We start from the raw sequence: 23,318 nt of genomic DNA on the forward strand, positions 1-23,318 counted from the left end.
CCTATATATTTATTTGAGACATGCAATAATCAAATGATATCGGATATACCTTTAAAGATCGTCGTCCTTGTATACATGATTTAATAAAAATGGTTCAACTTGAACGATTATTGGATAGTTTTGACAAATGTCAGATAATTCACAAGTTCTCGAAAGAAATGCCTCAAAAATGATACTTGGAAGCTTGGCCTGGTTGACTGTACACTTCAGCAGGGGCATAACGAGGTATAAAACATTGAAAAGCAGCAACCAGAAAGACTAAAATGATTACATTATTTAAACCGGAACGGAGTTATTTTATATTTCTGACAGATTCTTAAAACATGTTTTATGATTATTTATGTTTCTATTAAGTGTGCCTGTAGAGTTTAGGATTTATTTTGCAACATCCAGTCAAGTTGAAGTTTTTAGGAAATTGTTCTCAATTTGATCATCTGTAGTTTAGAATATAAAGCAACTTGGGACAAATGAACCTGTTTAAACCAGCACAGGTTCATCTGGGCGGCAGCATTAAAACCAGTCAGTCCCCTAGGTACAGGTTAAGTTTCTTTTCTGAAAGCAATTTCCTGACTTTTACTGTGACTATACTGTGATTTCACTTTGTTCTGTTTTATTGCAGACAGTGGTGGCATGTTGGACAGACCTTGTACTTTGACTGGGAGCCCAGAGAACATTGAGTGAGTCTGGACATGTTTAAAAAAAAAAAAAATGTGTATATCAATGTTGTGAAAGAAGTCAAACCTGCTGTTGACGCTAAAAATTGTGGCTTACTTGGTTTTTGTTTGATTCTTCTAATCGATGTTATTCCGTTCGGCAGGCAGGCAAAGAGGCTGCTGAGTGAGATTGTGGAGCAGTGCCGGTACGGACCTGGTTTCCACAACGACATGGACGGCAACAGCTCCATTCAGCAGATCCTCATCCCTGCCAACAAAGTGGGCCTGGTCATCGGCAAGGGAGGAGAGACCATTAAACAACTGCAGGTCTGCTTATAGGCTGACCTTTCCAAAGGCTATAGCATATCCCAGACTTTGCTTATATTCAACGAATAAATATGACAAACACTCATACAATTTAAAATTGTGCTGCAGCTGAAAAACATTATCCACATTTGTGTTTTAAGCTTATTTGTAAGATTTTTACTATAAAAAGTGTGAAACAAGATGTTGTTTTGATCTACAGGCCAAAATGTGTTTTGGTTTCAGTTTTAATGCATTTAATGAAGAGGAAATAAATTTCTGTGTTTAAGCCTCCAATTACTGATCCAAGAGAAAACTGGCGGATTTGGCCGATAGATATGTTTTTAATAAAACCAAAACACCAACATCAACCTTGATTGGGTTAAATTGAAATCAACTTTTATGAAATTATAAAATGTAACCATTTCAGAGACATGCGGCTCAAAGACCTTGATCATATTGCCTCAGTTAATCTTCTGTATTCTTCTCTGATCCTACTTTTGCCCCACTCCATTTTAACTGTCTTAAAATTCTCAGAATCGTATTGTGTTGACAGGAATTGTGTTAATTACTTAGATAATTGCCAGTAGTAATTATAATAATAATAACCTGCTTAGATAATTAAAGGTCCTTTGGCAATCTGTAAAATTCTGGGAAAGTATGATTTTAGTATTTTCCAGGTGAAAAAATGTAATGAAAAAGAATATGAAAAAATTGTTGTATTCTAAGACTTTATTTCTTCCATTGTCCAAATGTTGTCTTTCCTGCTTTGCGTCCTTCTTTTGTTCCTTATTCATATACTTCCTTGTGTCCTACCTCCTTCTCACTTTTTTTCCCTTATTTCTTTTTTCTAATGTCCTTGCCCAGTTTTTTTTTGTTTTTCTTCCTTGTTTCCTTACTTCTGTACCTCTTTCTGTCTCTGTCCTTCCTTCATTATGTCCTTCCATTCTTGTCTGTCTTTCTTTTTTCTTTCCTTTTTCAGCTGTTCACTGGTTAATTTTGCATCTTGGTCCACATTTGTATTTCTTTTCAACAACTTCCCACTTTGTTTCCCCCGTGCTTCAAATGTTCAGGTGACTGAGAAAAAAACACGTTCTGCCTTTAGAGTTTCTTTGCTATGAGAATGGTTTTTTGCCCCCGATAACTGTGGTGGTTTGCTGCTGTCTGCTTTTAACCCCTGCAGGAGAGAACCGGGGTCCAGATGATAATGATCCAGGATGACCCCATGCCCACTGGAGCAGACAAGCCCCTCAGAATCAGTGGGGATCCCCACAAAGTGCAGGTCAGTTCCAGAGACAATAACCATAGGCTGTACTTCCTGTTTGTTCGAGGTTTTACAAGTTTTACGCATTATGGTTGAATTTTATCTTTCAATAATTTGTATTCAGAGAATTAGTTTTTTGTTGTTTTTTTGTTTTGTTTTGTTTGTAGCAAGCACGTGAACTTGTGGTGAAACTCATTAGAGACAAAGACCAAGGTGACTTCAGGGCTGGCAGGTTGGACTTTGGCACTAAAATGGGTGGAAGCAGTCTGGACGTAAGAGTTTCTCTGCGTTTATCCAGATTGGAAGTGGCCATTGTTTTTCATTTATTTCTGCTGAATTATCTGTGTTGTTTTTCAGGTAGTTGTGCCTAGATTTGCTGTTGGCATCATCATTGGCAGGAATGGAGAAATGATCAAGAAGATTCAGAACGATGCTGGCGTCAGGATCCAGTTTAAACAAGGTCAGCTCAAAGATTGACAAAAGTAACCATAAGTCATCTCTTTTTTTTTTTCTGCTAACATAAAATCTCATTAACAAATGGTTTTACCCTTTGCCGCTACGTTAAACTTAAACCTGTTGTCTAGGAAAATATTAGAGCAGTTAAAGAGCCAGTGTGTTTTTTTTTTTGTGTGTGTTTTTTACTATGTTCAGATGATGGCGTCAGTCCTGACCGTGTTGCTCAGGTGATGGGTCAGCCGGACCACTGCCATCACGCTGCCCATCTCATCAACGAATTGGTCCAGACTGCTCAGGTTTGTTTTGCCACCTTGTAGCTCAATACAAAGCAATAAAACATAAAACTATTCTAAGAGTTTATTGAAAAAGAGATTCCATTGGTGCAGGGCTGATGTTTGATGATGTGCCTTGCAGAAGTTTTAAACTTTTTCACATTTTGTCACATTACAACCCCAAACATTGATTTTATTTTATAAACCAACACAAAGTAGCCCATGATTTTAAAGTGGAAGAAAAGATTGAATCTAAAATGTTTTCCAAATAATAATAATCTCAAACATGTGGCATATCTTGTGTTCCGCCCCCTCCACTTACCCCAGGGTGGAAAAAATCGGTTGCCTTCAGAAGTCAATGAGTTACTAGATAAAGTTTACCTGTGTTTGTAATTTGATCTCTGTATAAATCCAGCTGTTCTGTGTACACCTCAGAGGTTTGTTAGACAACATTAGTGAACAAATGGCATCATACAGACCAAGGAACACACCTGATGGATCAAGGATAGAGTTGTGGACAAATTAAAAGCTTGAAGAGTAGATTGATATTTCAACCTTTTGAACATCTCGTGAAGCACTTTTTAATCATCTGATAATGGAAACAGTATGGCCTCCTGAACTGACAGGCCGGGCAAAGAGAACGTTTGATTTTCTTTGGTCCCTGCTCTTGAGCAGGTCCAACTGGGGCTGATTCGGGACTACATGTGACGTGAACAGACTGCTGTTCACTGATTGGCCACGGAACCAGGAGAAATGAGAAGGTTTGCACTGAGATGGTGCTGGGAAAAGTTAATGAACTCAAGAGTGACTACAATAATATTAAGGACCTAATTTGGACCTCATTCAAAATATAATTTTACTATTTTCAGATCATAAACTATGCCTGAAGGCTGAAAGAAAAGAAAAGAGAAACGTCAGCATTCTGAATTACATGCAGGCGGGTTGCTGGATTTAAAAACACCCTAAATCAGCTGATCACACACAAAATCAGCAGTTCAGACGCACAAACATTTCTCCCAAAACACACAAAACAATGCCACCATGAAACAGCGAGTTTGGTTCAGAAATGTATTGACAGCCCTTAAGTGAACCAGCATCTGCAGGAGGAGGAAGCAGGCAGAGAGCAGCTGTCAGTAATCAGACTGCCTGCATTGGATCAAATGGGAGGAAGTCCGGCTGAATCCGTGGAACTCGAATATCCAACAGAAAACTAACTTCACCGCGGTCAAATGTCCACGGTTAAAGTCCAGGGCCTAGAATGTTCAATTCAATTCAGTTTTATTTATATAGCGCCAATTCACAACACGTGTCGTCTCAAGGCACTTCACAAAAGTCAGGTACATACATTCCAATTAATCCTAACCATTGAACAGTGCAGTCAGATTCAGTTATTTATTCAAATAAAGCAATCCTTCATCCTGAGCATGCATGTAGCGACAGTGGAGAGGAAAAACTCCCTTATAACAGGAAGAAACCTCCAGCAGAACCAGGCTCAGTGTGAGCGGCCATCTGCCACGACCGACTGGGGTTTGAGAGAACAGAGCAGAGACACAAAGAGAACAAAGAAGCACTGATCCAGGAGTACTTTCTATGGGAAGGAAAAGTAAATGTCAATGGATGTAGCTCCTTTAGTCGTTTCATCTAGCAAGAAAGAACAGATAAACTCTGAGCCAGTTTTCAAGGTTAGAATCTGAAAGAGAGCACATAGAGTTAGTCACAGTAAAAGCTCAGTCAATTGCCATGTCTAGGAGAGAGAAAGGGTTAAACACTAAAAGACAGGGCCATGTGGATCATCGGTAGAGGGTGAGCATTAAGTTGTTGCCAGCAGAAGCTCGGACGATTCCCCTCTCCAGAAAGGTGTCACAGGTAGACACAGAGTCAGGCCAGGTGTAGCTTCTAGGAAGAGAAAAGAGAGAACAAGGTTAAAAGCTGAAATAACAGCAAATAATGCAAAATTGGAGAGTAGTGTGAGAATGTTAACTTCTTCAGACACATTTTACAGCTTCACCATCCAGACAGCGGTGTCTCTCCACTCTGCTTCTCCTGCCACACCCCCGTCACATCAGAACCCCTGAGACTTGTTTTATAAGGGGAATGGTGGCCTAGTGGTTAGAGAGCAGGTCATTAGGGTCTGGCCACAAGTACCCTGGTTCAAATCTGACAGCCTACCACTCTGGTTCTCTGAGAAAGACCCTTAGCCCCTGAATGCTCCCCGGGCGCCGCACAATGGCAGCCCACTGCTCTCTAGGGGATGGGTTAAAAGCAGAGAATAATTTCTCCATTGTGAAATCAATATAGTCTTAATTATTATTATTATTAGAGGTTCTGTGTGGGCTGTGGTCCAAATAATTATCCCAGTGGATTATTTTACAGGTCCTTCTCAAAATATTAGCATATTGTGATAAAGTTCATTATTTTCCATAATGTCATGATAAAAATTTAACATTCATATATTTTAGATTCATTGCACACTAACTGAAATATTTCAGGTCTTTTATTGTCTTAATACGGATGATTTTGGCATACAGCTCATGAAAACCCAAAATTCCTATCTCACAAAATTAGCATATTTCATCCGACTAATAAAAGAAAAGTGTTTTTAATACAAAAAACGTCAACCTTCAAATAATCATGTACAGTTATGCACCCAATACTTGGTCGGGAATCCTTTTGCAGAAATGACTGCTTCAATGCGGCGTGGCATGGAGGCAATCAGCCTGTGGCACTGCTGAGGTCTTATGGAGGCCCAGGATGCTTCGATAGCGGCCTTTAGCTCATCCAGAGTGTTGGGTCTTGAGTCTCTCAACGTTCTCTTCACAATATCCCACAGATTCTCTATGGGGTTCAGGTCAGGAGAGTTGGCAGGCCAATTGAGCACAGTGATACCATGGTCAGTAAACCATTTACCAGTGGTTTTGGCACTGTGAGCAGGTGCCAGGTCGTGCTGAAAAATGAAATCTTCATCTCCATAAAGCTTTTCAGCAGATGGAAGCATGAAGTGCTCCAAAATCTCCTGATAGCTAGCTGCATTGACCCTGCCCTTGATAAAACACAGTGGACCAACACCAGCAGCTGACACGGCACCCCAGACCATCACTGACTGTGGGTACTTGACACTGGACCTCTGGCATTTTGGCATTTCCTTCTCCCCAGTCTTCCTCCAGACTCTGGCACCTTGATTTCTGAATGACATGCAGAATTTGCTTTCATCCGAAAAACAGTCCAGTGCTGCTTTTCTGTAGCTCAGGTCAGGCGCTTCTGCCACTGTTTCTGGTTCAAAAGTGGCTTGACCTGGGGAATGCGGCACCTGTAGCCCATTTCCTGCACACGCCTGTGCACGGTGGCTCTGGATGTTTCTACTCCAGACTCAGTCCACTGCTTCCGCAGGTCCCCCAAGGTCTGGAATCGGCCCTTCTCCACAATCTTCCTCAGGGTCCGGTCACCTCTTCTCGTTGTGCAGCGTTTTCTGCCACACTTTTTCCTTCCCACAGACTTCCCACTGAGGTGCCTTGATACAGCACTCTGGGAACAGCCTATTCGTTCAGAAATTTCTTTCTGTGTCTTACCCTCTTGCTTGAGGGTGTCAATAGTGGCCTTCTGGACAGCAGTCGGGTCGGCAGTCTTACCCATGATTGGGGTTTTGAGTGATGAACCAGGCTGGGAGTTTTAAAGGCCTCAGGAATCTTTTGCAGGTGTTTAGAGTTAACTCGTTGATTCAGATGATTAGGTTCATAGCTCGTTTAGAGACCCTTTTAATGATATGCTAATTTTGTGAGATAGGAATTTTGGGTTTTCATGAGCTGTATGCCAAAATCATCCGTATTAAGACAATAAAAGACCTGAAATATTTCAGTTAGTGTGCAATGAATCTAAAATATATGAATGTTAAATTTTCATCATGACATTATGGAAAATAATGAACTTCATCACAATATGCTAATATTTTGAGAAGGACCTGTATACATGGAAAAACATATATAAGACATTCTTGCATATACAATAATAAAAACATTATTAGTATTTAGGTTATTTATGTTTATATTTTCTATTTTATTTTTTAACATTTTGCGCAGATTACTTTAGTGTGACAATGTCACACAGTAACATTAAAAGCAGCACTACTCTGTGCCAGTGGGTCAATGGAAATACAACTGGTACCAAACTGAGTAGAGCAAATCCAAGTAGAGTGGAGCTGCGCCGCCTAAAATGAGCCTGTGGAAAAGGGACAAAAGAGGCTCATGGTAGCTTTGGAGGAGCTGCAGAGACCTACAGCTCAGGTTGGACAATTTGCCAGCAACACTGTTAGGTTTGCATTCAACACATCTGTCCTTAATGAAAGGGTGAAAGCTATTGTTGAATGAAAACCGTCAAGGCTCCCACAGAGTCGGGCGTAGTGTGAGCAGCGTGGACTCTGTATACACCGTCCCCGGACGTTTTAGGTTTTTTATGGTTGTGTGTAGCATTTTTCTACATTTCTGGTGACAAATTCCTAAATCGTCATTGGGTGAAGAGATAGAGCTAATTTGGATTGCAGCTTTGGAAAAACAAATAGAAAAGAAGTTGGTATATAAAGTCATTTAACCACACTAGGGATGAAGAAGGGGAATCTCAGTAGTTGTTGTGTGACACCGTGTACGTGGTTGTAAAAATTGAGCTTTGCAGGAACTTGTTTGGCAGATGTCCACTTTGACTTCCGCTGGCTAGCTGGTAGAGACATGCCCCGTTGTGTCTACAATATATAGACTGAGGAGAGTTCATTGACAATAGGTATGACATTTTTCAGACTTTTACTGGTAGAAAAATTTGAAAACCCTTTCTTTTGTTTGCACTTAACAAATATGTACATCTTTCGCTTGGTCTGTCAGATAAAATCCCCAAAAATACATTGAAGTTTGTGGATGTAATGTGACAAAATGTGGGGGGAAAAATCAAGGGCTGCAAGTACTTTTGCAAGGCACTTTTAAAGGAACAGCCTAATATGAGTAGCGATACAATATATAAAACGGTTACTGAGCTTATGTGATTGGTTGTGTCAGAATTTCTGCACTTGTCATCGTTTTTTTTTTTTTTTTTTTTCCTGGTTTCCTTCCAATAGGAGCGGGATGGATTCGGCATTATGGGCCGTCGAGGGCGCAGTGAGGGTAACATGGGAGGACCTGGAGGTCTGCAGGAGGTCACATATGCTGTACCTGCTGATAAGTGTGGCCTGGTGATAGGCAAAGGTAGAGAACATGCTGATACTCCTTGGTAAACTGCTTTAAACATGCTTTACATGTATGCTCCAGACCTATTTACTTGTAGAAAGCAAAAAAAATGATTTGATGCAGATGGATGTTCTTCATAGTGACCCAATGAATTTCTAAAGAAAGAATAAGAAGCTTTTAATATAAGGCTTCGTATTAAAAGTGAATCTAATGCAACAGATTGCTTCTTGTCTTTCAATAACTGGACGCCGTTTGCTGTTTGACTTCGTGAAACTGATGAGAAGACGGGAGCTGTGACCACCCCCCCATTCTCCCTTTGGGCTCATGTATATAGCACAAGTGGTATTCATTGGCTTCACTAAGGGCTTAATGATGGGGATAATGCGTGTAATGTGACATTAATTGTTAAAGGTGCATAATAACAGCCCTCAATCATGTGGAAGGCTGCCTGGCATCTAATGAGGGTCTTTCAGTCCAATAGAGTGCAGCAAGGGAATGAATAGGAGGAATTAGCTTATTGGCTATTCATGCCCACTCTATTGGCAGCTATTTAAAAGTCATTGACCACTACATTGGAAGGAGCTGTGCGTGCATGTGCGTGTTGTATGGTGGCATGCATGTTGCCTTATTGTGTGTGTGTGCAGCAGTGGGCGGTTCAGAGGGAGCCTCTTTACCTAAGATAAAAACATGGCAATAGAAACGTCAAGTGGCTTTTGTGCTTGTAGTGGAGCGAGGGAAACAAATAAACCTGGGCGTTGCGTCCCCCGCTCTCTGCATTAGCATATGAAGTGAGGCAATATGGTGGAGATGGCGGTGGGTCTGGGTGCTGTCAGCCACCCCTTAAAGGGTGCGGTGATTAATATCTTTACGATGCCATATGCAGCCTGTTACTCCTCGCTTTTGACCTTATATATATACACACACACACACGCACACACACGGTCACAGAGAGCTTGATAAATCCTGCCACCCACCAATCTGCTCAGACTTTATTATAACCATGACTTCAGTGTTAGCAGGTTTCTTTCCACTTACTTATTTTTCACACATAAAACATCCACAGTCTTAGTCAAAAATTTTGAGACTGACAGAAAATGCATATTTCACAATCTGCTGCCGCGATGTTGGATGTTTTTGTCAGATGATTATGTGGTATACTCGGGGGTGAAAGTGAGCCGGTACGGTCCGGTACTGCGTACCACTAAAAGATTCTGCGCCGGTACACAGTACCGGGAAGAGGGAAGAACGGCCGTCTGCTATGAAGCCGTCATCCAGAACCAGTTATGGCTGCATAACTCACGAGCACACAAAGAAGAACAGATCCGCTACTAATAGGCAGTCTAAAACACGACTTAATCTGTTTATAAATATAGTTATTTTCCCCTCATTCCAAATAGTTTCTGAACTGTTCTGCTATGATGGAGCCTCAATACTCTTGCTTTGCTTCTCTCCCCTTGGAGCTCGAGGCTGTTGTGAACGACCAGCCTTTAAAACGAGCACCGCTACGTTTAATGTCTGTCTGCTCGCTGCTAAATACCTCAGTTAAAAGCAAAGGGAGAGAAACTTGTTGTGTTTCATGTTATTTTGCTGAATTACAGCAACACAGCACAGCTCGAAAACACCGTTATGACCAGAGATTTCACATACACTACACGAGAGCGCATGCGCGCTTACCTCCGAAACAGAACGGTTGCCAAGGCGATCGGTGCGTTCCATTTAATGGACTGGGATATTTTACACAGGTGGTGCACAGACATAAAACACCGCCGCCTGCATTAGGACAGGACGAACAAAAAATCACTTACCGTCTAGAGACTTTTAAATAAAAACTGCGAAAATCACCGAACTGTCAAATTTTTTATTTAAATGAAATCAAAACTTGACCACAATGCAGAGAACAATAACTTCTTTGTTCAAAAGAAAAGACGGAAACTAAAGATTACCAGAAAGTTACCCCAGAAAATCAGAAAAACAGCTGAAGATTTTGAGCAAGCTGAGGTTCAGGGTGTGAAGGCACGATGTCAGGAAGAAGAAGTAGAAGCTGCAGGATCTTCAGAACAAAAAACAGGTCATGGTGCTGGGCCTACTGATTATCCCTCTGTCTGGACAAAGGATCAATATGATCAGTTTAAAAGCAAAAATGAATGGTTATACACCCAACATGGAAAACTGGGATGCACTCCATACCGTGAAGTTAAGAGTCTAGGTCTCATGGCATCCCGTGGTGTCAGTATTGCCAGCCAGTGGGCAGAGGGAAAGATATCACAATTTGGTTATAATTCAAGAGCTATCCAGCTTTTATCACTACGCAAAAAAATTCACGAGCATAGAAACTCCCAAGCACACAAAGAAGCAATTAAGATTCTTCAAACAGCAAAGAAAGACATTCTTCTAAACATGAATGCAACCAGTCAGGAGTCTGCATTTGAGTCTACTGCCAGGGTATTCAGAACAGCGTATTATGTGGGCAAAAAAAACAAGCCATTCACTGACTTTGAGAGTCTGATTGAGCTGCAGGAAGCTAATTCTACTGATTTAGGTCGTGTTTTGCACAGCAAAACTGTCTGTTTTGGTATTATTGATAATGTGTCTTCACAGATGAAGAGCAAACTCCTGTCGGAGATTATAGAAAATATGTGTAAAATCACAGCGCTAGTTGATGAGTCAATCAGTGTGGGGCACAAGTCAACATTGATTGTGTTTTTGAAAGCCAGCATTGATGGAGAGATGGACCCTATTGCTTTTCCACTGGATCTTGTGGAGCTACAGAGTCTGTCTGCTGTTCGTATCAAAGAACAGCTCATGAACTGCTTGTTCCAGAGTGGCTTCACCATTGAATTGCTGCAGGAAGTTTTTATAGGATTTTGCAGTGATGGGACAAGTGTGATGCTGGGAGTAAAGTCAGGTGTTGGGAAGCTGCTCCAGAATGACTTTCCACACATTGTACTGTGGCACTGCCTTAATCACAGACTGGAGCTGGTTGTGATTGTAAATGGTTTGGAAAAACGTTATCAGTGCATCTGTATTACTAGCTAATGTTTCAGTCAATTCAGGGTTTTCCTTCAAAAGAACAACACCCAACATTTTTCAATAGCTGGCGCTGATATTTTATAACACTGATTTGAAAAACATTTTTCACAACTGGTAGGTTTTATTTTACAAAATGCATTTAACCAAAAATAAATGAGTAGGGTAATTTTCTGCAGTGCTGAAAATTCGTACTCGTTGTCTCCGCTTATCCGGGACCGGGTCGCGGGGGCAGCAGACTCAGCAGAGACGCCCAGACGTCCCTCTCTCCAGACACCTCCTCCAGGGTGAGCCCAAGGCGTTCCCAGGCCAGCCGAGAGACATATTCCCTCCAGCGTGTCCTGGGCCGTCCCCTGGGCCTCCTCCCGGTGGGACGTGCCTGGAACACCTCCTGAGGAAGGCGTCCAGGAGGCTCCTCTCGATGTGGAGGAGCAGCGGCTCTACTCTGAGCCCCTCCCGGATGGCCGAGCTCCTCACCCTATCTCTAAGGGAGTGTCCAGCCGCCCTACGGAGGAAGCTCATTTCAGCCGCTTGTATCCGGGATCTCGTTCTTTCAGTCATGACCCAAAGTTCATGGACATAGGTGAGGGTAGGAACGTAGACCGACCAGTAAATTGAGAGTTTTGCTTTTCGGCTCAGTTCTCTCTTCACTACAACGGACCAGCACAGTGCCCCCATTACTGTGGCAGCCGCACCGATCCGTCTGTCGATCTCCCGCTCCATTCTTCCCTCACTCGTGAACAAGACCCAGAGATACTTAAACTCCTATTTATTTTTAACCTTATTCTTAAAATCAAAAATCGTCACAGTCCAGATTATTAAGGCAGACTTCAAAGGAAATTGTAAATGGTTTGGAAAAACGTTATCAATGCATCTGTATTACTAGCTAATGTTTCAGTCAATTCAAGGTTTTCTTTCAAAAGAACAACACCCAACATTTTTTAATAGCTGGCGCTGATATTTTATAACACTGATTTGAAAAACGTTTTTCACAACTGGTAGGTTTTATTTTACAAAATGCATTCAACCAAAAATAAATGAGTAGGGTAATTTTCTGCAGTGCTGAAAACAGTATGCCTAAATGTGTCTGAATATGTACTTTTAAGTAAGCATAAATATTGAAAGTTTTTGATGAAACTGGCTACAGAAGAAATGTTACGTTAGAAAATTGCGATGATGTTCCTCTGCAACGCAGGAAGTCTTTATTTCCAGACCAGCAGCTAGCCAGTTCCTCGGCTTTGCCCTGAATGCTGCCACCAGTTGCTCCTTTATATCCCCTCCTTTCTGTAGCTCACTAAACCAGTCTCATTAATAAGCCCCGTATTATCTGTCCCCTCTACAGCCCAGTCCATGAAATGAATAGTCGGGGTCTTCATTGCTCTCTGCCGTCTGACCAGAAGAGATCATAATGGCTTCATTAAGGCAGAAGTTTCATTTGGTTGACAATGGCTTAATAGCCCATGTGCAGTCTGTTGGCTGCAAGGAGAAAGCTACCATAGGAGAGGACTGAGATGAGCGTTTTCATTCAGGGGTCAGTCAGGGTCATCAGTGTGTCAGCCACAAGTGAACAAATGTGTAATTGATGTTGGGACAGCCCCGGGAAGCACCCTCCCTCTCTCTCGCCTCCCACAGGAGGACAACACGAAGTCAAGAATGTCGCAAAAAAGTAAGAGACAAACGATGTCCCTAAAGAAGGATACGCTTCAATTTTGTCTTTTTTTTCCCCTGCCAGCTACATTTCATCTCCCCGCTGGTGTGATTGCTCTTCCCACACGCCGGGAAGCTGGCATCTGATGCAAGAGCAGGGGGTGGGGTGCAGGAGATGTTGTCTTTTGTTTCCTGATTTGCATGGATGTTACTAGAGAATGGTAGATGAGTTGTGAGACGCATGCCGTGGTTTTCTGAAGGTAAGCTGGGAATTTAGCGAGGTGAGTGAGCATAATTAAGTTCAACCCAAACTATTCCTGCCATAAAAATAATACCATACAGCAGACCATTTGCATTGCTCTAAGACGTTAAATAACACTGTTGGCCATCAGGTAATTGGAAATGCACTGACTATAGCCGGATTTTTATGGGCATTTTTGTAATTTTTAAGATTTGAAAAAGTGAATCAAAGTGGTAGTACTAACTTTTTTCATTGCTTCATATGTATCTGAGCAAATGGAAGGGATAGGCAAGTCTCATAAAGCACCATTAACACAAAAAGTAGCTTAAAGTGCTTTACGCAAAACTGTTAAATACCTGAGACACAATAAAATAAACAGATAAAACATTTGGCCTTTACTGGAACATAGCCGTTTCGAGTCCTAGTTTATGGTTTCGGAATATTTCAGGTTTTCTGGGAGTTGGTTGCAGAGTCAAGGAGCATGCGAACTACATGCTCCCTCCCTTGTTTAGTTTTTGTCCTGGGAACACTGAGGAAATGGTTCTCTAGAGTCTAGAAGACTCACATGAATGGTCTTAAGCTTTAATAAATTTCAATGTATTTGGAGAACCAATAAGAAGAAACAAGAAGTCAGTATAAGGACTGGTGTGATAGGATCCATTTTCCTACTGTTGTAATAGTAATAGTTGTTAGTATTTATGTCTTTGTCTATTACTCCACCAAGGTTTCTGGCAAGCTTAGTATTTTTTTAGTCAAATTGAACACAGTCCTGGCCTCTAACCTGGATATTTTAAGTTCAAGAACAATAACCCCCATCTTTCCTCTTGAAGGTTGTGGAAATTTGGCCCCATCCCCTGATTTCTGTTATCAATACACTTACTCAGTATAATGGAGTGTGGTCTTGTCGTTACAAAAATATAAAGTTGTGTGTCATCAGCTTGGGGGTTGATAAGACATGTAGTAAATATGATCTTGGAGGTGCATGTAGATATTGAACAAAACTGAGCCGACAACAAAGCCCAGAGGAACCACACACTTGCTCAAAATGACACAAAGTACTTTCCTGAGAGAAATTTGAAACTTAGTTATGACCTCGCAATACTGTTTAATTCAAGTGTAGTTTTCCTAGTTGCTACTGCACAGTAAGCACTTGATTTATCAGCATTGTCTCTGATATATTTTAATTCAGAAGTAATTACTAGAGTTGATGGCCTATAATTTGTACTTTCTTGAATTTGTCGTTAATTCGGCTTCCATCAAAGACAATATCTACTTCTACTCTGTTAAACCCAAAGACATTGTACCCTCAATCACCAACTACAGTGTTTTTTCTTCCAGCTTGGTAAAAAAAAAAAAAAAGGTAAAAACCTGATTTGCCTTTTTTTTTTTCTTCTTCTTCAGATTGGCATTGAGGGTGGATAGGAACCAGACTATTTAATGATGAAATCCATGTTTCTCACACCAGTCTCTCACAAGTCATTGGGTGGATTTTAAGAAAATAAGAAAAGTTGAAGAGAAGCCATCTGGTTCATTGGGATAGTATCAATGGTATCTACATCGGCTGATTTGATGTAGGGCCGTGTTAAGTCAGAAGTGGGTTTGAGCCCCACAATGTCTCCAGTTGGCTTGAAAAAATAACCAGCTTGTCCTTAACATTTCAGGTGGAGAAACCATAAAAAACATCAAAGAGCAGTCTCGCGCCCATGTGGAGCTACAGAGAAACCCACCGCCCAACACTGACCCCAACGTCCGGATCTTCTCCATCCGGGGTACCGCTCAGCAGTTGGAAAAGGCCCGTCAGCTGATCGATGAGAGAATTGGGGTAGGTGGTCTATGCCCAGCACTCGAGGTGCCCCCCCCCCCATTCAAAGTCCTATTGTCTGATCTGATATTCATGAGCACACATGTCATTGCCTGGGTGAGCCGGGCTTCTGTGGTCCTAGTGGCCAGCAGGATGTCACCAGAGGTTAAACATGAAGAATCCATCAAATGGACTTAATGGAGTGCATCAGCGCTTGCCCCTGCCCTCTGACCTTGCCTGTTGGCTCCCTTTAAACACAAGTGTGGTCTCTCACTGGCCTCTGCTTTTCTTGGTCTTCCTCAGGGTCCAGGGATAGGCAGCAATAGCAACTTTGGGATGAGTGCTTATAACCAAGGGGCAACCACTCCTCCTCAACAGTAAGGTCTAATTCCTCACATTTCAATGCAAAAATACACATGAACTTTTCCACATTTTTTTGATGTTGCAACTACTAACTACAATGTATCATCCTGGGATCTTATGTGACAGATCAAAGTAGTCCAAAAAGGTAAAGTAGAATGGTTCAAGGTTTTCTAATGCATTTTTATTTGCCCCCTTTACTCTGATACCCCTAAATAAAATCAAATGCAACCAGTTTGCTTTAGAAATCATCTAATTGGTCAATCTGTGTTTAACATATTCTTAGTATAAATACAACTGTTCTGTGAAGGCCTCAGTGGTTTGTTAGAGGATTTGCAAACAAACAGCATCACAAATGCCAAAGAAGGCACCAGAAAGTTCAAGGATAAAGTTGTAGAGAAGATTAAGTCCGGATACGTTTATAAAGATATCCTAGAACTTTGTTTAATCCATTGTTTGGACTGGGAAGAGCGTGGCACAGCAGGAACCCTACCAAGAAGTGGTCATCCGCCTAAACTGACAGGCTGAGCAAGGGCAGCATTGTTCAGAGAAGCTAACTCTGGAGGATCTGCAGAGATCCACGCCTCAGGTGGGAGAATCTGACAGGACAACTGGTAATTGTATACAAATCTGGCCTGAAAGGAAGAGATAAAGGCATTGTTAAAATGAAGCCATTAAATGGAAAGGAAGGGTTTCTGATCAAACCTAAATAAGCCTTTTGACCTAGATCAAGCTGAACACACATCCCCACGGTGCTGAATACAAAGGCACTGCCCACAGTTTTTATATTTGTATTTGTAAGATGTTTTGAAAACCATCTTTTGCACTACTTTGTGTTTGTCAATCACACAAAATCCCAATGAATGTATTGCAGTTTGTGGTTGTGACTTGACAGAATGTGGGAAAGCTCAAGGGTTAAAACCCTTTTGCAAAGTACTTTATGCTTTAATGTACCGTGGGTAATAATCTGCTGATATTGTGAGGACTGATTGTCAAATATGTTTTGTCTTTTTTTTTAAGTGGACCTCAGATGTTTATGACTGGAGGATGGGGCACAACATTTCAGATATGGCAGCCCCAGGGCCAGCAGGACCACAGTAAGTGTTTTTCAAAAGGATGGCTGTCATGTTTAACTATAAATACACACAAGTCTGTAACTAATACTGCTCTAAATAAATGACTATAGTCTAAGAGGTCAGGTTCTTAAGTTTCCGGTTGCTGTAGTGGATTTAAATAGTTAGCAGCCTGCAATGAGCTGGGGAACATTCCTTGCGGCTGACCGTATTTCCCATAAGGACAGATTTTTACATTTGCCGTCACTGGAATTCATTAGGAAGCCGAACTGTTCGATGGGAGCAGAATGTGAAGAGCAGGAAAGCCCAAACACTACTCTCAGTAAATCTGGACGTGTTATCTGTGTCTGGTTTCAGGTCACAATGGATCCCAGTCGGGCCAGATGGACTGGGAGCAGTATTATAAAAAGCTAGGCGAGTGTCACTCAGAAATATTTTCCAACCAGCACAAGCTTTTTTTTTTTTTCTTTCTTTACTACAGCAACAAATTTTAGATCACATTTGGTTCAGTCTTGATAAAATACATTGATTTTAGTTTTATTTGGTCACACTGTTTAAAAAACAAAAACAAAAGGGGGGTTTAAAATTCAGGAATTAAATGAAATGTATTAAATATGTTTGCTTCCAGCAGGTCAGCAAAATCCATCACAGAGCACTGCTCCCGAATACAACAAAACCTGGAGTAAGTTCTTCTGGTGGTATTTTCTGTCAAATATAAGCTCATCATTTTAAAAGGTGTTACTACATTTTTTTTTTTTGTTTCTAATTTCTTGTTTTTCAGGCCAGACAACAGGCCCTGGATCTCAGCAGAGTTCCAATCCTGAGTACAATGCCTGGGTTGACTTCTACAGACAGCCAATGGCCTTCTTCAACCAGGGCGCTCAGCAGACACCTGCCCCGGGCCTTCAGGTGATATCTGACTCTCAGCGCTGCACCAACACTGATCCTTACGGCTGTTTTCAAAGCAGAGATGTTTCAAGAGGAGCTGTTGCCTAAAAGAACTGTTGAAGAGAGTAAAACCTCTCTAAAAATCAAACACTGCTTGTTCAAATATTTAAAGAACAATTTCTCGTGGGTCTAAACTACTACCTCTACCAAGGAATCTGCCGCACATTTTCTCTCCGATGTGTTATGATCCCTGGAATGAAAACCAGAATAAATCAAAATTGGAATCGGCTGCTGGCCAAACCCTAAAGAAGTGTGGAAGTTGTCAAGAAAAATCTGTACAACAGTGTTTTTATTTGCTGAATACCAGAATAGAAACTTTTTCTAGAGATTTTTAAGTTTCTTTGAATTCAGACATTTAAATAAAAGGCAATCCTATCAAATGCTAAAGAAATTTAAACTGTCACTTAAGTGAGTTATTCTGGATATCCTTCCACAAGATTTTGACAGTTTTATGGAAATTCCCCTTGTTCCTCATGACAGAATTGGTAATAAGATCAAGACTTTGTGATGAGCTCTGCTAAACTGAGCCAGTTTGTAACTTATATAGACTTATTGTTCCTGTGGAAGACCCGTTTGGATCCATTTGCAAACAGTAATCGGTCTTCTGTTGCATTTGGGCTAGTGGCTTCTTCCTCTCTGAGTGGCTCTTCAGCCCATGTCAGTACAAGACTTGTTTCAGGTGGATAATAATAGTCTCTTCAGCAGCTCCAGACATCGTCTTCAGCCTTTGTGTTGGGGTTGATATGTACATTTCACGCCAGAACACATTTACTTCTGGGCTTTCATAAATATTTTAAAGGCATACTCATCTTGGTGCATATAAACCTCTGAATTTAAAGGAAGAAATGTTCTCCTTATTTTTCATTTAGCCAATACAGAATTGTGGTAAAACAGGAAGTGTATGTAACTATCTGGTTTAAAATGTTAGATACACAAAATATCTTTGAACTGAAACATTTATATTTTTGTTTGTTTTGCAGGATCACTAGAGAAGACGGCCATGTTTGACTTGAATCAGTGAACGGATAAAAACAACCCCCACCCCCTTTTTTTTAAACGGAGGGGGGGGGGGGGGTGTTCTAGATTTACGCCTTGAAGACTTTTTTTCTTAGTGAGAAACACTAGCTGTAGAATGACTTGTATGATTAAGTAATATTTCTAAATCAGGAGCATTTATTTGTTATCTAATTCTTATGTACACTGTTATGTTGGATAGACGGTATCTGGGATCCCTTTATGGACATGAGAGAGCTGTTTTTTTTTTTTTTTTCCTTGTTTATATTTTCCTGTCTTGACTCAGATTGTAATCGCCAAAACAAACCCACAAGTTGTAACATTTCAAAAGGCAATATATATGATCTATTTTTTCTAGCTATGTAAAACCATGATTACTGTGCTTAGCAGTCTTGAATACGGTTTTGTCTTATGTCATAAAATGTTTAAAGAGTGTGTCTAAAATGCTTTTGTTTTTTTGTCCTTTTTACATGATTCAGTGAAATGAAACTGTGATGTTTTGTTACAGGAAATGTATTTTTGTTACAAGGTTTAAAGCAAGAATTGATGTCCGCCAGTGGCAGTGGTTCTAATTTAATTCCTCTTGTGCATTGTATGCTGTTTTTTCATTGTCATTTTATTGTTCTCTGGTTTAAAAAAATAAAAAGGTGCAATATCTTATTTCACTTTTGAAACAAAGATGGTTTCTCTAATGTTTTGACAGACTTTTTAACTTGTAGTTTTAAGATGATTTGTTTTTTTTTTTCTTACTTTGAAATGGAGATGTCATGGATAATTTATTACATTGATCTGAAATTATAGGATTTAGGGGGATGTTGCAAATAGCTTTTTTTGCCTTTACTACCTTGTAAAACAATGTATATATGCTCATATATTTGACTGTTAATTTAAGATATATATGTTTCATATATATATATATATTTACACTTATAAAATTGTTGTTCCTGTGATTTGCGTTGCAGGAAGGTTGTCCCTCTTTTTTCTGTTCTGTTTTCATACTGAAAATGTTCAAAGATTGTGAATGTGTGATTTGAAATTCGATGTTGCATCTTGTCATGAAGAAAAAACAAGACGTGGTAGATTTTTTTTTTTTAAAGGGGGGGTGTATACTCTGTACCTGATCTATTCAAGACTGCTAAGCTGCTACAATTTGTACCTGTGTAATAATCAATGCAGTATTTTTTTTTAAAGTTACTTATTTTAAGTATTACGATTAAAAAAAAAAACAAACACAAAAAACAAAAAAACTTGTCTTATCTGGTACCTCCCAGTTCACCAGCGTCCCACTGAGCCCTGGCTGTGGACTCAGTGGGATGTTGGACTCAGTCCAATGCTAATTTTAATTAATTTTTTTATTTCTTTGTGTGATCTAATATAAATGATGCATCCTTCTGGAGAATAATTCTGGTATTAATGTCATTTCTTAATGAAAAGGGATATATAATTTCAAAATGTCTAATAATTATGGTGTTTATTTTCTCCTTGTGTGTACAGTTAACCATGTATTAAAAAAGAAACATCCAGACTACCTTTATGTGTACTGTTGAAGCTGATTTTTCTGTTAGATGAATATTCTAAACATTTGTTATATTCTGCTACTAAAGTGTTGAAACTGTCTGAGAGCTCTATTGTGTGTAATAACAGATGAAACTTAGAGGATATATATATAGGCCAAATGTATGTTTTCATGTTTTATAAGCAGAAAATATATATTTTCTATAGTCTACTGCCAGTTCTCAAATTCAAATAAATTTTCCGCAAGCCTCTCTTGTGGTTGATTTATACTATTGTTACGATGGTAGCTGCAACACATTTCCACTGCTGCACATTAAAGCATCTTAGTAACCAGGTTACATTTTAATGGGCAAACAAATGCTGCAGTTTCAAAGTTATGTTGGAAAAATATTAAAGTGGAACATTTAGTTTAAAGTCTTGTTACAAAAGTAAAGAATTGAAAGTTTGCAGTTTCTTCAGAAATATTGAAAATGTTTATGCTTTGCATGCCTCAGCTTTTTTTTAGGAGCACTAGGTTTTCCAACTACAACCTTTCTCAGAGCTGAACTTCCTTCACTTTCCTGTCCCGCTGCAGCCCAAACGCTTCCTCCATCCTTTCTCTCTTCATTGGAGTTGACTGTCCCTCAGCCAGCAGAGCCTCGTCCCTCAGGATTTTGTCCACTCAGTGGTCCCCCTCCTCCTCTTCCTCTGTTACTGCACATCTTTGCCCTCAGCAGGGTGGCTCCTGCCACAGTGGCCCCGTACTGGCCCCTTGCTTTGAAGCAGTGCAGCTGTTTTCAAATCCGACCTCTTGGTTTTGATCTCCGCTTTCCTCTCCGACGTATCATCCCTGTGGACACGTCATTCCTGCTGGTCTTTTGTGGCCGTCTTCATATTTTAGTCGTTTCATGTAGTGGAGGGTGTGAGAGGTGTGCTTATCGTCGCTGCAGGACATTCTTGGAAATGCTCTGGACTTCATGGTTTATTTTGGGATGTGTTGTGCTGGATTTAGGGACAGTAGTGGTTGAATTCGCTCAGGTGATTAAATGGTAGGAGTTTTAAATGAATGAATGGAGGCTTGGTTACACTCAAGTGCTGTCTGGCCAGGTGCCAGAAAATGATGCCTATTTCCAATGGTCCCTGGGCGAGATGCAGGGTACACCCTGGACAGGTCACCACCACATAATAGGCACTTAATAGTTGATCTGTGCATTTTGTTTTTGTTTCATTAAATATTTTATTCAACTATATTGTAAGAAACTTTCTAATGTTTTCTGTTTTGCATAAAACAAAGCAAGATGACAGCCCCTTTTGCAAAATATTTTTAAGTTAAGCTAAAGAATTGGAGTATAAAAATGAACTACCCAAAAGTATGTTTTTCAATTAAAGTTTAAAAGCTTTGCAGTATATAAAAGGGACATTTTCTACAGCTGCTTTATGTTTTTATTCATTTTTATCTTTAAAAAACGTGATCTGTGTTTTAAAATGAATGATAAGTAGAAAATGTCCCTCTGGGAAAATTATGTCTCATACACAAAAAAGGAAACAATTTTATTGGATTCATTCACCTTTTTTATGGTTTGGTGAATTATTTATTGCAAAAAAAAAAAAACTTGGACAGGTTTTTGACATTTTCAGATTTAATTCAGTTATTGATCTCACTTCTTCCTCTCATTTGACGGCCGTTTATGTTAAATTTAAATATATTTCAATGTTTAAAATGAATAAAAAACATGTCTGATATGAATATGAACTTTTCATTTGAATCAAATGAAACGAAACAAAAAAAGTCTGGACTTGAAATGTAAAGAAAGGTGAAGTAAAAGCGTCTAGTTATATATTAGCCGGAACATTCACCTCTATAATTTCATATTTCGTCTCCTATAATAAAGTGAGTTGATTTAAACATTTAAAAATCTAGTGTCCTTGCTGCGTAAATGAGGGTGCACCACCTCCAGCAGGTGTCCAGTCCTGCCCCGTCCAACAGCAGAAGGGGGGAGGTGTGTGTGGGTGTCTGTGTGTGTGTGTGTGTGGGGGGGGGGGGGGGGGGGGGGGGGGGGGGGGGGGGTCTACACCGCTCTCACCTTTGCAACAGATAAGCCGGAGCTGAGTATCCAGCGCAGTGTGACAGCTACCTTAATCTGTTTTTAATGACACTGTGGAAGATCCCGGGTGGCGCTGCTTTCCCTACAGTAGGTGTGTGTTTCCCTGCAGCGGACCTGGATTCTTTTTTTTTTTTTTTTCCTTGCACCTTTTTTTTTTTTTGTGTTTTTAACAAAATACTTTCACATTAAATTATATAGTAAAAATCTGGTATTTTCAGACCACCTTTAGTTAAAATATTCAATCAATTCCCAAACGTTTTCTCATATCCCCCCCCCTTATGAGCGTAAAATTCTGCTATTTATCCACAAACAAACGCTCCACGTTAATAGGTTTCCCACCAGCGCTTTGAAATCCCCCCATTACCACATTCTTTGTGCAATAATTGTCAATCATCCACATTTAATTGATAAGCTTTAAATGGACAGAATAATAGCTCAAATTGTCCTACAATGGAACAGCTAAGCAGGATGATTTGCCATTGCTGACATGCCCGCGGCTTTACCAGGTCCCAAATAATGCCATAGGTTAATGCATAAATAAGCAAATCAAATCCATGCGTTACCCCAATTCAATTCATTTAATTCCTCTTTAATAAAGAAGCCGCCCCCACCACCAACCCCGCTGCAGCCCCCCTCTCCTCCGTCCATTTACCTCGGATTTGTGCGATGAATGCCATAAATGTAAATCAATCTAGATGAGAAAGAATCCCATTGAAAGAGCGGAGAAATTTCATCTGGGAAAAGAGGGGACAAACGAAGGAGGGGCCCGCTCATAAAAAGCAGCTGTTTCACAGTAATCTGTTTTCTTGCCCTGTCACTCACCTTGCCTTTTCACTATCTCTGCTGCTCTCTTAAAGGAAAGAAGAAAAAAAAAAAAGTCCCCTCCATTGTGTTTACTTGCCATATCTTCTTTCTCATTACTTTGCGCTCAGTTGATATTCCTGCAGACACGCAGAGAACAGAGAGAGAACAGAGCTCAAACTTGCCCTTTTTTTTTTTTTTTTTGCTGGACAATCTCCTTGTAGTTGTTGGAGTGAAAAGAGGAGTGCATGGATGTCAAATTGCCCTCAAAACACCATGAAAGATTGATTTGCAGCACTTTTCAGGGCCCTGACATTACTTGGAGGGGAGCTGAATGGGAAACCTGCGAGCCGGGGATGGAATAAAGATGTCCTCTCTGCTGGAAAAAGAAGGAAAACTGCCCATTTAGCCTCTCAGTCCATCAAGCCCGAAAAATGGGCAGGAGGGCAAAAAAAAAAAAAAAGCAGACAGGGCCACGCAGAATAAAGGGGCCCATATATATATATATATATATATATATATATATATATATATATATATATATATATATGCTCATCTAAAACGCCGCCACAATGCAGAGGAGGCACTGAACATCCATGAATATTAAACCGCTTCCCTCAACAAGGGCTTGAAAAAGTGCGCCACGTCAAAGCAG

At 40.3% G+C, this 23,318-nt stretch overlaps 1 protein-coding gene across 5 annotated transcripts in view; it reads left to right on the forward strand.

Moving 5' to 3' along the window:
* Positions 1 to 20,029, forward strand: part of fubp3 (far upstream element (FUSE) binding protein 3) — a 33,444-nt gene extending 13,415 nt beyond the window's left edge. For 2 of the 5 annotated variants that reach the window (XM_047372843.1, XM_047372845.1), the window contains exons 6-19: positions 620 to 677; positions 818 to 980; positions 2,140 to 2,238; positions 2,388 to 2,492; positions 2,578 to 2,680; positions 2,872 to 2,972; positions 8,044 to 8,170; positions 14,729 to 14,889; positions 15,172 to 15,245; positions 16,249 to 16,325; positions 16,659 to 16,715; positions 16,930 to 16,983; positions 17,083 to 17,210; positions 18,230 to 20,029. In XM_047372843.1, the coding sequence (XP_047228799.1) occupies positions 620 to 677; positions 818 to 980; positions 2,140 to 2,238; positions 2,388 to 2,492; positions 2,578 to 2,680; positions 2,872 to 2,972; positions 8,044 to 8,170; positions 14,729 to 14,889; positions 15,172 to 15,245; positions 16,249 to 16,325; positions 16,659 to 16,715; positions 16,930 to 16,983; positions 17,083 to 17,210; positions 18,230 to 18,238 (1,316 nt within the window). In that variant the 3' untranslated portion in view covers positions 18,239 to 20,029. The remainder of the gene's footprint in view (positions 1 to 619; positions 678 to 817; positions 981 to 2,139; positions 2,239 to 2,387; positions 2,493 to 2,577; positions 2,681 to 2,871; positions 2,973 to 8,043; positions 8,171 to 14,728; positions 14,890 to 15,171; positions 15,246 to 16,248; positions 16,326 to 16,658; positions 16,716 to 16,929; positions 16,984 to 17,082; positions 17,211 to 18,229) is intronic. The other 3 variants (XM_047372844.1, XM_047372846.1, XM_047372847.1) reach the window with 3 other exon arrangements.
* The last annotated feature ends 3,289 nt before the right edge of the window (positions 20,030 to 23,318 follow it).

The sequence above is a fragment of the Girardinichthys multiradiatus genome, chromosome 8 (assembly GCF_021462225.1).
Source record: "Girardinichthys multiradiatus isolate DD_20200921_A chromosome 8, DD_fGirMul_XY1, whole genome shotgun sequence".
NCBI classification, from domain to species: Eukaryota; Metazoa; Chordata; class Actinopteri; order Cyprinodontiformes; family Goodeidae; genus Girardinichthys; species Girardinichthys multiradiatus.